Raw genomic sequence first — 16,501 nt, 5'->3', positions numbered from 1 at the left:
AAGACAGGCAGGAAGACAGGCAGGAAGACAGGCAGGAAGACAGGCAGGAAGACAGGCAGGCCTCTCACCTCTCTGACGTCCCTGGATGCTGCGTAGTGCCAGGATGTTCTGCTCGTCAGACAGGAACTGCCTCATCTTGTGGAAGGGCTCTTTCCCCCGGATAGTCAGCTTGCTCCAGGGTTTGGGCCGAGCCAGAATCTCACTGACCGAGCCTTGGGACAGGCCCAGTACATAGTGGCCAAACACCCGCTGGCCGATGTTGTGTTTAATCAGCTGCTCCTTGATCTGTCGGGCGATCTCTGAGGTGTCCATGTCCTCCCAGTCAGACACACTGCCCCCAGTCCCCTCAGACTGGCTGGGAGAGGGGGCACCGCCACTACCGTTCACCTCTGGGCCTGCAGGAGACTGCAGGGGGCTGGCCGAGAGCGGGACAGGGCTAGAGCCAGAGCCAGAGGTGGAGGTAGAGGTGTAGTGGACAGGGGCGAACAGTAGAGCTGCTCCCTGAGTGGACTCCTGCAGGGCTTTGGAGTAGAACGTCTGCATGAGCTGGCGCTGCAGGAAGGAGTTAAGGGACATCTTGCCCCCCACCAGAGGGAAAGGGGGGCTGTAGAAGTCCTGGCCGATGCCCGTGGGGGTGAAGGGGTGTGTCCCGTTGGTGATGGAAGTGTTAAGGGGGTCAGTTGGGGTTCGGGGCTGGGGGGAGGGAGGGAGAAGAGGAGGAGGCAGGGAGGGGGTACTGGGCGTGGTGGTCTCCTCCACGGACGCCTCTTTCCCTTTCCGCCCGGCTGACCCTACAAGAAAGGTCAAACACAAGGCATTATGGGGGAGTCAACAAAAAAGGGGGCGAAAAAAACAAACCCAAAAAAAGTTGTTTATTTTTAAGGTCAAAAGTTTTTTTTTTTATATATAAATTGATTTTCTTCCTCTCTCTTTTTTGATAAACCCCCCGGACAAGATGCCCAAGCATTTGTGATTTGTACCTTTCTTGTAAAAGACAGCCTGGGAAGAAAAAAGAAAGCACTTAAACCAGTCAAAATGGTTGCTGCCCAGCCTCGACTCTGGCAGGCAGGGAGGGGTTTAGTCAGGCCTGAGTCTGGCAGGCAGGGAGGGGTTTAGTCAGGCCTGAGTCTGGCAGGCAGGGAGGGGTTTAGTCAGGCCTGAGTCTGGCAGGCAGGGAGGGGTTTAGTCAGGCCTGAGTCTGGCAGGCAGGGAGGGGTTTAGTCCGGCCTGAGTCTGGCAGGCAGGGAGGGGTTTAGTCAGGCCTGAGTCTGGCAGGCAGGGAGGGGTTTAGTCAGGCCTGAGTCTGGCAGGCAGGGAGGGGTTTAGTCAGGCCCGAGTCTGGCAGGCAGGGAGGGGTTTAGTCAGGCCCGAGTCTGGCAGGCAGGGAGGGGTTTAGTCAGGCCCGAGTCTGGCAGGCAGGGAGGGGTTTAGTCAGGCCCGAATCTGGCAGGCAGGGAGGGGTTTAGTCAGGCCTGAGTCTGGCAGGCAGGGAGAGGTCCAGTCAGCAGGCCTGAGTCTGGCAGGCAGGGAGGGAGAGGTCCAGTCAGCAGGCCTGAGTCTGGCAGGCAGGGAGGGAGAGGTCCAGTCAGCAGGCCTGAGTCTGGCAGGCAGGGAGGGAGAGGTCCAGTCAGCAGGCCTGAGTCTGGCAGGCAGGGAGGGAGAGGTCCAGTCAGCAGGCCTGAGTCTGGCAGGCAGGGAGGGAGAGGTCCAGTCAGCAGGCCTGAGTCTGGCAGGCAGGGAGGGAGAGGTCCAGTCAGCAGGCCTGAGTCTGGCAGGCAGGGAGGGAGAGGTCCAGTCAGCAGGCCTGAGTCTGGCAGGCAGGGAGGGAGAGGTCCAGTCAGCAGGCCTGAGTCTGGCAGGCAGGGAGGGAGAGGTCCAGTCAGCAGGCCTCCCACTGTCTCTCTTCACTAGGTTACTTGTGTTCACTATGTTCAGGGCCCATTGGTGGAGTGGCTGCACCGCTACAGTATAACAGCGCATCAGATTGGCCTAATGGCAGTATAGAGTGCTTTAAAATTGGTCGTCTGTAAGGGTGAAAGATCTGGTTGTGATGGCCTCATGTCAGGAGGAACTTGGTTGCCTTTTTATGAATCCTTAGTTCAGTCTTAAGCTCCAGAAAAAAAGGCCAGAATGTTAGTAACACTTGATGTTGTAGTCTTTCTGGACACTTAGTCATTCCATTCCAGATACTTCTGTTTGTTGAGATACTGAGCAAATAAATAAAAAAGGTCTTGATAAAAATGCATAGTCACTGAACGCAAGAACTTCTAGAAATATCCAGTGGAGAAAAAGGTCATGCCAAATGTAGAGACTGTCAAGCACTCTGGCTTCCAGAAACTGAGCTTGTTACCAGGTGGATTGTACAGGAACTTCTCATTATATAAACTGAGCTTGTTACCAGGTGGATTGTACAGGAACTTCTCATTATATAAACTGAGCTTGTTACCAGGTGGATTGTACAGGAACTTCTCATTATATAAACTGAGCTTGTTACCAGGTGGATTGTACAGGAACTTCTCATTATATAAACTGAGCTTGTTACCAGGTGGATTGTAAAGGAACTTCTCATTATATAAACTGAGCTTGTTACCAGGTGGATTGTAAAGGAACTTCTCATTATATAAACTGAGCTTGTTACCAGGTGGATTGTACAGGAACTTCTCATTATATAAACTGAGCTTGTTACCCGGTGGATTGTACAGGAACTTCTCATTATATAAACTGAGCTTGTTACCAGGTGGATTGTAAAGGAACTTCTCATTATATAAACTGAGCTTGTTACCAGGTGGATTGTAAAGGAACTTCTCATTATATAAACTGAGCTTGTTACCAGGTGGATTGTACAGGAACTTCTCATTATATAAACTGAGCTTGTTACCAGGTGGATTGTAAAGGAACTTCTCATTATATAAACTGAGCTTGTTACCAGGTGGATTGTACAGGAACTTCTCATTATATAAACTGAGCTTGTTACCAGGTGGATTGTACAGGAACTTCTCATTATATAAACTGAGCTTGTTACCAGGTGGATTGTAAAGGAACTTCTCATTATATAAACTGAGCTTGTTACCAGGTGGATTGTAAAGGAACTTCTCATTATATAAACTGAGCTTGTTACCAGGTGGATTGTAAAGGAACTTCTCATTATATAAACTGAGCTTGTTACCCGGTGGATTGTACAGGAACTTCTCATTATATAAACTGAGCTTGTTACCAGGTGGATTGTAAAGGAACTTCTCATTATATAAACTGAGCTTGTTACCAGGTGGATTGTACAGGAACTTCTCATTATATAAACTGAGCTTGTTACCAGGTGGATTGTACAGGAACTTCTCATTATAAACTGAGCTTGTTACCAGGTGGATTGTAAAGGAACTTCTCATTATATAAACTGAGCTTGTTACCAGGTGAATTGTACAGGAACTTCTCATTATATAAACTGAGCTTGTTACCAGGTGGATTGTACAGGAACTTCTCATTATATAAACTGAGCTTGTTACCAGGTGGATTGTACAGGAACTTCTCATTATATAAACTGAGCTTGTTACCAGGTGAATTGTACAGGAACTTCTCATTATATAAACTGAGCTTGTTACCAGGTGGATTGTACAGGAACTTCTCATTATATAAACTGAGCTTGTTACCAGGTGGATTGTACAGGAACTTGTCATTATATAAACTGAGCTTGTTACCAGGTGGATTGTACAGGAACTTCTCATTATAAACTGAGCTTGTTACCAGGTGGATTGTAAAGGAACTTCTCATTATATAAACTGAGCTTGTTACCAGGTGAATTGTACAGGAACTTCTCATTATATAAACTGAGCTTGTTACCAGGTGAATTGTACAGGAACTTCTCATTATATAAACTGAGCTTGTTACCAGGTGAATTGTACAGGAACTTCTCATTATATAAACTGAGCTTGTTACCAGGTGGATTGTACAGGAACTTCTCATTATATAAACTGAGCTTGTTACCAGGTGGATTGTACAGGAACTTCTCATTATATAAACTGAGCTTGTTACCAGGTGAATTGTACAGGAACTTCTCATTATATAAACTGAGCTTGTTACCAGGTGGATTGTACAGGAACTTCTCATTATATAAACTGAGCTTGTTACCAGGTGGATTGTACAGGAACTTCTCATTATATAAACTGAGCTTGTTACCAGGTGGATTGTACAGGAACTTCTCATTATTACAAAAGAACATCCCCTCTACCTGAATTCTGTCAACCCTGAACATGGAATAATCATGCCCACTGCACACACATTTTAATATGAACCCTCCAGTATAAGGGGCCGCAGGTAGCCTAGTGGTTAGAGCATTGGGCCAGTAACCGAAAGGTTGCTGGATCGAATCCCTGAGCTGACAAGGTCAAATCTGTCGTTCTGGCCCTGAACAAGACAGTTAACCCTGAATAGAGCGGCAAATATTTTGATTCACCAACCATTGGTTGGGCCGTTGTAACCCTTAATAATTGATCATGTATTGTCCCCCAGGCCTTTGGTTAACACCGATAATATTTGAAACACAGAGGGAGTGATATAGAGAGGGCTAGTGCTGAGGGAGGCACCGCAGCCTAATTATCAGAGATCACACACTGAAACATGGCCATGTCTATGAAATGTAGACACGAGCTCCAGTCTTTATTCCAGCCACACTGGTTGGGTTCTTGCTGTTGTTTTTCTAGTGATACTTTATTAGAGCATTCAGACAGAATAAATTATTATCTCAAACAACGTCAGTTTGAGTGTTGAGTGATTAGATAAGGGTGTTAATGTCACTTAAAAGAAGAGTATTCCAGACAAGAACCGGTTCCATCCAGGACCCACCTGATTCTGGTCCTGTCTCGAGCCAGTCCAATCCAACTCCAGGTCAAAGATCAAACACTCATAAATCCCCCAGTGCAACTTAGCAACCCCACAAATCCTATTTATCTGTGTTGCCTAAACAGAACTTTCTGGAGTCCTTCTAGTCCAGTGCTTGACTTGGGTCTAGCTCAAGGGAACCGAGTCCCAGAACCTCACATTTTCTATCCTCGAGTTCTGGCATCTCTTATAGAATATTACTTTTAAACTATTGCAGAGTTCCAGCATCTTAATACAATTAGTACAGGGACCCAAAATTAACATAGGTACCTATTTCAGTCCAAGTCAAGCACTGGTCTAGACTCAATGCAGTGTGTTGGTAACCACCCTAACCCCCGGGCCCTAACCCCTAACCCCCAGGCCCTAACCCCCAGGCCCTAACCCCCAGGCCCTAACCCCCAGGGCAAACTGACTCACCGCTCAGCTCTGTGTTGGCGATGCGCAGAGAGGAACTCTCAGACTGCAGACTACGGTTCTTCTCCAACAACAACACTTCTAGGGGTTTAGACATGTCCTGAGAGAGAGAGAGAGAGAGAGAAGGGGAGGAGGAGAGAAAGAGAGAGGAGAGGATGGAAGGAGAGAGATAGAGAGCGAGGAAAATAGAGAGATGGAGAGCGCAAGAGAGACCCAGAAAGAGAGAGGGGAGGGTTATAGAGAGAGATACAGAAAGAGAGGGGGGGGTTATATATATATAGAAAGAAGTAGGTTAGAGAGAGAGGTGGGTTAGAGAGAGAGGGGGGGGAGAGGGGGGAGGAGAGAGCGAAATAAAGAGGGGGGTTATAGAGAGAGGGGAGGTTAGAGAGAGAGCAGGGGGGAGGTTAGAGAGAGGGAAGGTTAGAGAGAGATACATAAAGAGAGAAGAGAGAGAGGGGGGAAGTTAGAGAGAGAGAGGGGGGAGGTTAGAGAGAGAGAGGGGGGAGGTTAGAGAGAGGGAAGGTTAGAGAGAGATACATAAAGAGAGAAGAGAGAGAGGGGGAAAGTTAGAGAGAGGGGGGAGGTTAGAGAGAGAGAGAGGGGGAGGTTAGAGAGAGGGAAGGTTAGAGAGAGATACATAAAGAGAGAAGAGAGAGAGGGGGGAAGTTAGAGAGAGAGAGGGGGGAGGTTAGAGAGAGAGAGGGGGGAGGTTAGAGAGAGAGAGAGGGGGAGGTTAGACAGAGAGAGAGAGGGGGAGGTTAGAGAGAGATACATAAAGCGAGAAGAGAGAGAGGGGGAAGGTTAGAGAGAGGGGGGAGGTTAGAGAGAGAGAGAGAGAGAGGGGGGAGGTTAGAGAGAGAAAGAGAGAGAGGGGGGAGGTTAGAGAGAGAAAGAGAGAGAGGGGGGAGGTTAGAGAGAGAAAGAGAGAGAGGGGGGAGGTTAGAGAGAGAAAGAGAGAGAGGGGGGAGGTTAGAGAGAGGGGGAGGTGAGAGAGAGAAAGGGGAGGTTAGAGAGAGATACATAAAGCGAGAAGAGAGAGAGGGGGGAGGTTAGAGAGGGGGGGAGGTTAGAGAGAGAAAGAGGGGGGATGTTAGAGAGAGAGAAAGAGAGAGAGGGGGGAGGTTAGAGAGAGAGAGAGAGAGGGGAGGTTAGAGAGAGAGAGAGAGAGAGAGAGAGAGAGAGAGGGGGAGGTGAGAGAGAGAAAGGGGAGGTTAGAGAGAGGGGGAGGTTAGAGAGAGATACATAAAGCGAGAAGAGAGAGAGGGGGGAGGTTAGAGAGATACATAAAGAGAGAAGAGCGAGAGGGGGGAGGTTAGAGAGGGGGGGAGGTTAGAGAGAGAAAGAGAGAGAGGGGGAAGGTTAGAGAGAGAGAGAGGGGAGGTGAGAGAGAGAGAGAGAGAGGGGGGAGGTTAGAGAGATACATAAAGAGAGAAGAGAGAGGGGGGAGGTTAGATAGAGAGAAAGAGAGAGAGGGGGGAGGTTAGAGAGAGAGAGAAAGAGAGAGAGGGGGGAGGTTAGAGAGAGGGGGGAGGTTAGAGAGAGGGGAGGTTAGAGAGAGAGAGGGGGAGGTTAGAGAGAGAGAGAGAGAGAGAGAGAGAGAGAGGGAAAGTTAGAGAGAGAGGAGGGGTTAGAGAGAGAGAGAGAGGGGGGAAGTTAGAGAGAGAGAGGGGGGGTTAGAGAGAGAGGGGGGGGTTAGAGAGAGAGAGGGGGGGTTAGAGAGAGAGAGAGAGAGAGAGAGAGAGAGGGGGGAAGTTAGAGAGAGAGGAGGGGTTAGAGAGAGAGAGAGAGGGGGGGTTAGAGAGAGAGAGGGGGGTTAGAGAGAGAGAGAGAGAGAGAGAGAGAGAGAGAGAGAGAGAGAGAGGGGGGAGGTTAGAGAGAGAGAGAGAGAGAGAGAGAGAGAGAGGGGGGGGGGAAGTTAGAGAGAGAGAGGGGGGGTTAGAGAGAGAGAGAGAGAGGGGGGAGGTTAGAGAGAGAGAGAGGGGGGGAGGTTAGAGAGAGAGAGGGGGGGTGGTGAGATAAAGAAGAACAGTAGTACACATCAGCAGTATTTACAGTCAGTCGCTATGCAAAAGTAGAGGAGTTTTCCCTGTACCTGCACTGAGCTGTCAGTTGGGCCAAACTCCATAGACTTGAGGATGCTGTGGAGAGAGAGAGAGAGAGAGAGAGACAAAACAAAACTACATTGCTTATTGGGAAACACAAGCACAAACACAAAGCAAAATGCAGTGCTATCTGGCCCTAAATCGACAGTACACCGTGGCTAACTACTTGACCATGGTTACTGATCAAAACCTCAGAAAAACCTTGACAAAGTACAGGCTCAGTGAGCACAGCCTTGCCATTGAGAAGGGTAGACACAGGAAAACCTGGCTCCCTGTAGAGGAAAGGCTGTGCAGCCACTGCACCACAGCAGAACCTGAGACAGAGCTGCATTTCCTGACAAAATGTCAAAAATATAAACAATTAGAGAGTGTCATTTCCCCAAATTTGAAACCCTTATTCAAGGTTTCAAATACCTCTCTGATGAGGATAGGCTACCCGTCCTGTTGGGGGAGGACGCAGAGAGCTGTGAGTTGGCAGCGCACTACATTGCTGCCTGCCATAAGTTGAGGGACAGTGTCTGACAGACCAATAAACCTGCACATGTCCTCTACTGTATGATCATTGTTATTGTTGAATGTGTTGGTTATTTTGACCCTTGGTTATTGTTGTTACTGTTGTCCCATTGACAATATTACTTCTCATTTTTTATTTATTTTTATATTGTAAATATCCAAAATAAGCTTTGGCAATATGTATATTGTTACGTCATGCCAATAAAGCGAATTGAGAGAGACAGAGAGAGAGACAGAGAGAGAGACAGAGAGACAGACAGAGAGACAGACAGAGAGACAGACAGAGAGACAGACAGACAGACAGACAGACAGACAGACAGACAGACAGACAGACAGACAGACAGACAGGACAGACAGGACAGACAGGACAGACAGGACAGACAGGACAGACAGGACAGACAGACAGGACAGACAGGACAGACAGACAGGACAGACAGACAGGACAGACAGACAGGACAGACAGACAGGACAGACAGACAGGACAGACAGACAGGACAGACAGACAGGACAGACAGACAGGACAGACAGACAGGACAGACAGACAGACAGGACAGACAGAGACAGAGAGAGAGAGAGAGAGAGACACATATTTCCCTCAGATTACACAGATCCACAAAGAATTTGAAAACAAACCCAAATTTGATAAACTCCCATATCTACTGGGTGAAATACCACAATGTGCCGTCACAGCAGCAAGATATGTGACCTGTTGTCACAAGAAAAGGGAAACCATTGAATTGTAAATACAACCCATATTTTTGTTTATTTATTTTCCCTTTTGTACTATTTGCACATAATATGATATTTGTAATGTCTATTGTTCTGGAAGTTTTGTGAGTAATGTTTAATGTTAATATTTATTGCTTATTATCTAGTTCACTTGCTTTGGCAATGTTAACATATGTTTCCCATGACAATAAAGGCCCTTGTTAGAACCTAATTCTCAGAGTACAAACTCAACTCAAACTTCTCGGAACAAAGCATCCTTCACACATGCTGCCAAACACACCCTCGTAAAACTGACCATCCTACCGATCCTAGACTTCAGCAATGTCATTTACATAATAGCCTCCAACACTCTACTCAGCAAATTGGATGCAGTCTATCACAGTGCCATCCGTTTTATCACCAAAGCCACATATACCACCCACCACTGCGACCTGTACGCTCTCGTTGGCTGGCCCTCGCTTCATACTCGTCGCCAAACCCACTGGCTCCAGGTCATCTATAAGTCTCTGCTAGGTAAAACCCGGCCTTATCGCAGCTCACTGGTCACCATAGCAGCACACACCCGTAGCACGCGCTCCAGCAGGTATATTTCACTGGTCACCCCCAAAGCCAATTCCTTTCCTTCCAGTTCGCTGCTGCCAATGACTGGAACTAACTGCAAAAATCACTGAAGCTGGAGACTCATATCTCCCTCACTAACTTTAAGCACCAGCTGTCAGAGCAGCTCACAGATCACTGCACCTGTACATAACCCATCTGTAAATAGCCCATCCAACTACCTCATCCACATACTGTATTTATTTTGCTCCTGTGCACCCCAGTAGCTCTACTTGCACATTCATCTTTTGCACATCCATCACCCCAGTGTTTCATTTGCCATACTGTAATAATTTAGCCACTATGGCCTATTTATTGCCTCGCCCCCCTTATCCTACCTCATTTGCACACACTGTATATAGACTCTCTCTATTGTATTATTGACTGTATGTTTGTTTATTCCATGTGTAACTCTGTGTTGTTGTTTGTGTCGCACTGCTTTGCTTTATCTTGGCCAGGTCGCAGTTGTAAATGAGAACTTGTCCTCAACTGACCTACCTGGTTAAATAAAGGTGAAATAAAAAATACAAATAACTAAAAAACGGACACTATAAAAGCTAAACCAAGTTTATTCTTCCCAGAGGATCAATACAGCTGCATTCAGATAAAGACATATTCACACAAACACTGATATTTAACCCTTTCTCCTAGGCTGAGTCTCCTCCTACACATCTGTACAAACATCGTTCTTTACTGCTACATTACATTACATTACATTTTAGTCATTTAGCAGACGCTCTTATCCAGAGCGACTTACAGTAGTGAATGCATACATTTCATACATTTTTTTTTTTTGCTGGCCCCCCGTGGGAATCGAACCCACAACCCTGGCGTTGCAAACACCATGCTCTACCAACTGAGCTACAGGGAAGACTAGGCAGGACACTAGTGATATCGGCCATAAACTTTTCTTTCTCTCTTAACGGACTTTCCTAGTTAAATAAAGGTCAAAAATAAAACATCCAGGCTGCACTTTTGCAAATTTCAGAAGTGCAAAAATGTTTATTTTTATTTTTTATTTTTTGTTGGACAGCAGTGGCTTCTTCCGTGGTGTCCTCCCATGAACACCATTCTTGTTTAGTGCTTTACGTATCGTAGACTCGTCAACAGAGATGTTAGCATGTTCCAGAGATTTCTGTAAGTCTTTAGCTGACAGGATTCTTCTTAACCACGTTGAGCATTCTGCGTTGTGCTCTGGCAGTCATCTTTGCTGGACGGCCACTCCTAGGGAGAGTAGCAACAGTGCTGAACTTTCTCCATTTATAGACAATTTGTCTTACCGTGGACTGATGAACATCGAGGCTTTTAGAGATACTTTTGTTACCCTTTATGCAAGTCAACAAGTCTTAGTTCTTCTTGAGATCTCTTTTGTTCGAGGCATGGTTCACATCAGGCAACGCTTCTTGTGAATAGCAAACAAACATGTTGTGAGTGTTTTTAATAGCGCAAAGCAGCTCTAACCAATAGCTGACCTGACTAATTCGCTTTAGGAGAAGTCATTAGCCTAGGGATTCACATACTTTTTCCAACCTACACTGTGCATTTTTAAATGATGTATTCAATAGAGACAAGAAAAATACAATAATTTGTGTGTGTTATTAGTTTAAGCAGACTGTGTTTGTCTATTGTTGTGACTTTTATGACCAATTAATGCAGAAATCCAGTTGATTCCAAAGGGTTCACATACTTTTTCTTGCCACTGTATATCAATGAATTGGCGAGGGCACTAGAACAGTCTGCAGCACCCAGCCTCACTCTACTAGAATCAGAAGTCAAATGTCTACAGTTTGCTGATGATCTGGTGCTTCTGTCCTCAACCAATGAGGGCCTACAGCAGCACCTAGATCTTCTGCACAGTTTCTGACAAACCTGGGCCCTGACAGACCTGGGCCCTGACAGACCTGGGCCCTGACAGACCTGGGCCCTGACACTAAATCTCAGTAAGACAAAAATAACAGTATTCCAGAAATAAATAACCAGTCGCCAGGACCACAATTCCATCTAGACACCGTTGCCCTAGAGCACACAAACTATACCTACCTCGGCCTAAACATCAGCACCACAGGTAACTTCCACCAGGCTGTGAACGAGCTGAGAGACAAGGCAAGAAGGGCCTTCTATGCCATCAAAAGGAACATGACATTCGACACTCTAAAATAGGAGAGATTATTTCACAGAAAATAAGAGTTGGCGTGAGGAAAAGTAGCAAACTGCTTTCTCATGAGCAGGGAGGGAGTGACCGAGAGGAGCAGCTAACGGAGAGATCATTTCAGTTACACGTCCACCGTCGATTTAACAACGTGAGAGGTGGAGTCAGATAGCCCGTGCTGCTGTCTGGGAAGGTGGAGTCAGATAGCCTGTGCTGCTGTCTGGGAAGGTGGAGTCAGATAGCCCGTGCTGCTGTCTGGGAAGGTGGAGTCAGATAGCCCGTGCTGCTGTCTGGGAAGGCGGAGTCAGATAGCCTGTGCTGCTGTCTGGGAAGGTGGAGTCAGATAGCCTGTGCTGCTGTCTGGGAAGGTGGAGTCAGATAGCCTGTGCTGCTGTATGGCAAGGTGGAGTCAGATAGCCCGTGCTGCTGTATGGGAAGGTGGAGTCAGATAGCCTGTGCTGCTGTCTGGGAAGGTGGAGTCAGATAGCCCGTGCTGCTGTCTGGGAAGGTGGAGTCAGATAGCCCGTGCTGCTGTATGGGAAGGTGGAGTCAGATAGCCCGTGTTGCTGTATGGGAAGGTGGAGTCAGATAGCCCGTGCTGCTGTATGGGAAGGTGGAGTCAGATAGCCCGTGCTGCTGTCTGGGAAGGTGGAGTCAGATAGCCCGTGCTGCTGTATGGGAAGGTGGAGTCAGATAGCCCGTGCTGCTGTATGGGAAGGTGGAGTCAGATAGCCCGTGCTGCTGTCTGGGAAGGTGGAGTCAGATAGCCCGTGCTGCTGTCTGGGAAGGTGGAGTCAGATAGCCCGTGCTGCTGTCTGGGAAGGCGGAGTCAGATAGCCCGTGTTGCTGTATGGGAAGGCGGAGTCAGATAGCCCGTGCTGCTGTCTGGGAAGGTGGAGTCAGATAGCCTGTGCTGCTGTCTGGGAAGGCGGAGTCAGATAGCCCGTGCTGCTGTCTGGGAAGGCGGAGTCAGATAGCCTGTGCTGCTGTCTGGGAAGGTGGAGTCAGATAGCCTGTGCTGCTGTCTGGGAAGGCGGAGTCAGATAGCCTGTGCTGCTGTCTGGGAAGGTGGAGTCAGATAGCCTGTGCTGCTGTCTGGGAAGGTGGAGTCAGATAGCCTGTGCTGCTGTATGGGAAGGTGGAGTCAGATAGCCCGTGCTGCTGTCTGGGAAGGTGGAGTCAGATAGCCCGTGCTGCTGTATGGGAAGGTGGAGTCAGATAGCCTGTGCTGCTGTCTGGGAAGGTGGAGTCAGATAGCCCGTGCTGCTGTATGGGAAGGTGGAGTCAGATAGCCCGTGCTGCTGTATGGGAAGGTGGAGTCAGATAGCCCGTGCTGCTGTATGGGAAGGTGGAGTCAGATAGCCCGTGCTGCTGTATGGGAAGGTGGAGTCAGATAGCCCGTGCTGCTGTCTGGGAAGGTGGAGTCAGATAGCCTGTGCTGCTGTCTGGGAAGGTGGAGTCAGATAGCCCGTGCTGCTGTCTGGGAAGGCGGAGTCAGATAGCCCGTGCTGCTGTCTGGGAATTTATAGTAGTTACAGTCTTGTCTCATCGCTGCAACTCCCGTACGGACTCAGGAGAGGCGCGATGAGTCATGGATATCCCTACCGGCCAAACCCTCCCCTAACCCGGACGACGCTGGGCCAATTGTGCGCCGCCCCATGGGCCTCCCGGTCGCGGCCGGCTGCGACAGAGCCTGGACTCGAACCCAGAATCTCTAGTGGCACTGCCTTAGACCACTGCATCACCGAGGAGGCCCTATATGGAATGGTCAGAAGGATTTTAGGACCCTTTTAGGTATCCAACAAAAAATGTAAAAAATTAATAAAATGAAATATTGAATTAGGCCTGTCTTCTATTAGCCGGTATAAACACATAGAATAACAGATTTATTCTTGGAAAAACGGAGGAAAAAAATTAAATGGTGGTTTGTTTTGAAGTGTCTGTCCTGTCTGAGTGAAAAGATACATCAGGAAATGATTTTTATTTGACATATTTAAACCCATTTTTTCAGGCACTAAACTACTTCCATATTATTCTTCCATACATGTTTTATACCGGTACCGGGCTACCGAGTCTTGTGGGCGCCCTAGAGCAGAACAACCGACACATACGTGTTTGTGAGAGTCTCACCTTTCCGTAGATGGGTCATAATCGTTTGTAGCTCAAGCAAACACCTTTCACCGCTGATGAAATGGCAGACATCGGTGGATTGAGAAGCAGCCCAGGCTTGAATTATGCTAATTTGATTTCCACGGGGGGGGGGGGGCATCGACTCTGGGGGGTTTTAATAAAGCTAGGCCACGCCCATTTCAAGAGTATCTTTCAAAAATAAAAAAATCTGGCTAACTCATTGATCCTGTTTTGCAGTATTACCCTTCTGGTTAATTATCTGCAGGAGTTACTACTAATAAAAATCCATTAACACACAGAGAAGCACGTTAATAAACACTCAGTATTGACTTAGAGATCGACAACAAGAGGACATGCTTCCCTTCTACCGCTGTTAGAGGACCTCAGAGACAATGACACACACACACACACACACACGTCAATCATTAACTGAATGAGTACATTTTTGCCAGTATTTGGTGTAAGAACAGAGTACAACTGTATCCAGGGTACAACACACACACACATATACACACACACACTCACCTCAGCTCTTTCTTCACCTCTTCATAGTCAGCATGTTCCTGCAGCTTTTCCTCCAGTTGCTATAGAGAAGAGGGATGGAAAGAGGAGAGAAGAGAGCACGAGAGCAGAGCGAGGGAGGAGAGGAGAGGGAAGGAGAGCAGAGCGAGGAGAGGGGAGAAGAGGGGAGGAGTGCAGAGCGAGGGAGGAGAGGGGAGGAGTGCAGAGCGAGGGAGGAGAGGGGAGGAGTGCAGAACGAGGGAGGAGAGGGGAGGAGTGCAGAGCGAGGGAGGAGAGGGGAGGAGTGCAGAGCGAGGGAGGAGAAGTGCAGAGCGAGGGAGGAGTACAGAGCGAGGGAGAAGAGGGGAGGAGTGCAGATCGAGGGAGGAGTGGGGAGGAATGCAGAGCGAGGGAGGACAGGAGAGGAGTGCAGAGCGAGGGAGAGGTGCAGAGCGAGGGAGGAGGAGGGAGGAGAGCAGAGCGAGGGAGGAGAGGGGAGGTGGGCAGAGCGAGGGAGGAGAGGGGAGGTGGGCAGAGGGGATGAGAGCAGAGCAAAGGAGGATGAGGGTGGAGAGCAGAGCGAGGGAGGGAGGAGAGGGGATGAGAGCAGGGCGAGCGAGGGAGAAGAGGGGATGAGAGCAGGGCGAGCGAGGGAGGAGAGGGGATGAGAGCAGGGCGAGCGAGGAAGGAGGGGGGATGAGAGCAGAGCGAGCGAGGGAGGGAGAAGAGGGGATGAGAGCAGAGAGAGGGAGGAGCAGGGAGGAGATAAATGAATGATGGATGAGAAGGATGGAAATTCCCAGACAAACAGTATAATGACAATCAACTTGTACTTACACCCGAGGTTGTGAGCGGGTTTGTGTGTGTGTGAGGTTGTGAGCAGGTGTGTGTGTGAGGTTGTGAGAGGTGTGTGAAGTTGTGAGCGGGTGTGTGAGGTGTGTGTGAGGTGTGTGTGAGGTTGTGAGCGGGTGTGTGAGGTTGTGAGAGGTGAGTGTGAGGTTGTGAGAGGTGTGTGTGAGGTGGTGAGAGGTGTGTGTGAGGTGGTGAGAGGTGTGTGAGAGGTGGTGAGAGGTGTGTGAGGGTGTGAGAGGTGTGTGTGAGGTGTGAGGTGTGTGAGAGGTGTGTGAGAGGTGTGTGAGAGGTGTGTGAGAGGTGTGTGAGAGGTGGGTGAGAGGTGGGTGAGAGGTGGTGAGAGGTGGTGAGAGGTGGTGAGAGTTGGTGTGAGGTGTGTGTGAGGTGGTGAGAGGTGGGTGAGAGGTGGGTGAGGTGGTGAGAGGTGTGTGTGAGGTGGTGAGAGGTGTGTGTGAGGTGTGTGTGAGGTGGTGAGAGGTGGTGTGAGGTGGTGTGAGGTGGTGAGAGGTGGTGTGAGGTGGTGAGAGGTGAGTGTGAGGTTGTGAGAGGTGTGTGTGAGGTGGTGAGAGGTGTGTGAGAGGTGGTGAGAGGTGTGTGAGGTGGTGAGAGGTGTGTGTGAGGTGGTGAGAGGTGTGTGTGAGGTGGTGAGAGGTGTGTGAGAGGTGTGTGAGAGGTGTGTGAGAGGTGTGTGAGAGGTGTGTGAGAGTGTGTGAGAGGTGGGTGAGAGGTGTGTGAGAGGTGGGTGAGAGGTGTGTGAGAGGTGTGTGAGAGGTGGTGAGAGGTGGTGAGAGGTGGTGAGAGGTGGTGAGAGTTGGTGTGAGGTGTGTGTGAGGTGTGTGAGGTGGTGAGAGGTGGGTGAGGTGGTGAGAGGTGTGTGTGAGGTGTGTGTGAGGTGTGTGTGAGGTGGTGAGAGGTGGTGAGAGGTGTGTGAGAGGTGGTGAGAGGTGTGTGAGAGGTGGTGAGAGGTGTGTGAGAGGTGGTGAGAGGTGTGTGAGAGGTGGTGAGAGATGTGTGTGAGGTGGTGAGAGGTGTGAGAGGTGTGTGTGAGGTGGTGAGAGGTGTGTGAGAGGTGTGTGAGAGGGTGTGAGAGGTGTGTGTGAGTGTGTGAGAGGTGTGTGTGAGGTGTGTGAGAGGTGTGTGAGAGGTGTGTGAGAGGTGTGTGAGAGGTGTGTGAGAGGTGTGTGAGAGGTGTGTGAGAGGTGTGTGTGAGGTGGTGAGAGGTGTGTGAGAGGTGGTGAGAGGTGTGTGAGGTGGTGAGAGGTGTGTGAGGGTGTGAGAGGTGTGTGTGAGGTGGTGAGAGGTGTGTGAGAGGTGTGTGAGAGGTGTGTGAGAGGTGTGTGAGAGGTGTGTGAGAGGTGTGTGAGAGGTGTGTGAGAGGTGTGTGAGAGGTGTGTGAGAGGTGTGTGAGAGGTGTGTGAGAGGTGGTGAGAGGTGGTGAGAGGTGGTGAGAGGTGGTGAGAGGTGGTGAGAGTGGTGTGAGGTGTGTGTGAGGTGTGTGAGGTGGTGAGAGGTGGGTGAGGTGGTGAGAGGTGTGTGTGAGGTGGTGTGAGGTGTGTGTGAGGTGTGTGTGAGGTGTGTGTGAGGTGGTGAGAGGTGGTGAGAGGTGTGTGAGAGGTGGTGAGAGGTGTGTGAGAGGTGGTGA

General features: G+C 49.1%; 1 protein-coding gene across 6 annotated transcripts in view; it reads right to left on the bottom strand.

Annotated features, from left to right (window-relative positions):
- The window catches only part of LOC106581515 (protein CASP), a 181,715-nt gene that overhangs the window by 62,240 nt on the left and 102,974 nt on the right, over positions 1-16,501 (bottom strand). For 5 of the 6 annotated variants that reach the window (XM_045704070.2, XM_045704072.2, XM_045704071.2 and 2 more), the window contains exons 12-15: positions 14,032-14,090; positions 7,379-7,424; positions 5,290-5,386; positions 69-791 (exon numbers count right to left, since the gene is read on the bottom strand). In XM_045704070.2, coding sequence (XP_045560026.1) covers positions 69-791; positions 5,290-5,386; positions 7,379-7,424; positions 14,032-14,090 — 925 coding nt within the window. The remainder of the gene's footprint in view (positions 1-68; positions 792-5,289; positions 5,387-7,378; positions 7,425-14,031; positions 14,091-16,501) is intronic. The other variant, XM_045704075.1, reaches the window with a different exon arrangement.

This window comes from Salmo salar, chromosome 20, assembly GCF_965601325.2.
Source record: "Salmo salar chromosome 20, fSalSal1, whole genome shotgun sequence".
Taxonomy (NCBI): Eukaryota; Metazoa; Chordata; class Actinopteri; order Salmoniformes; family Salmonidae; genus Salmo; species Salmo salar.
Note: the sequence above shows the minus strand (reverse complement) of the source record. Positions and strands in the feature narration are given on the sequence as shown.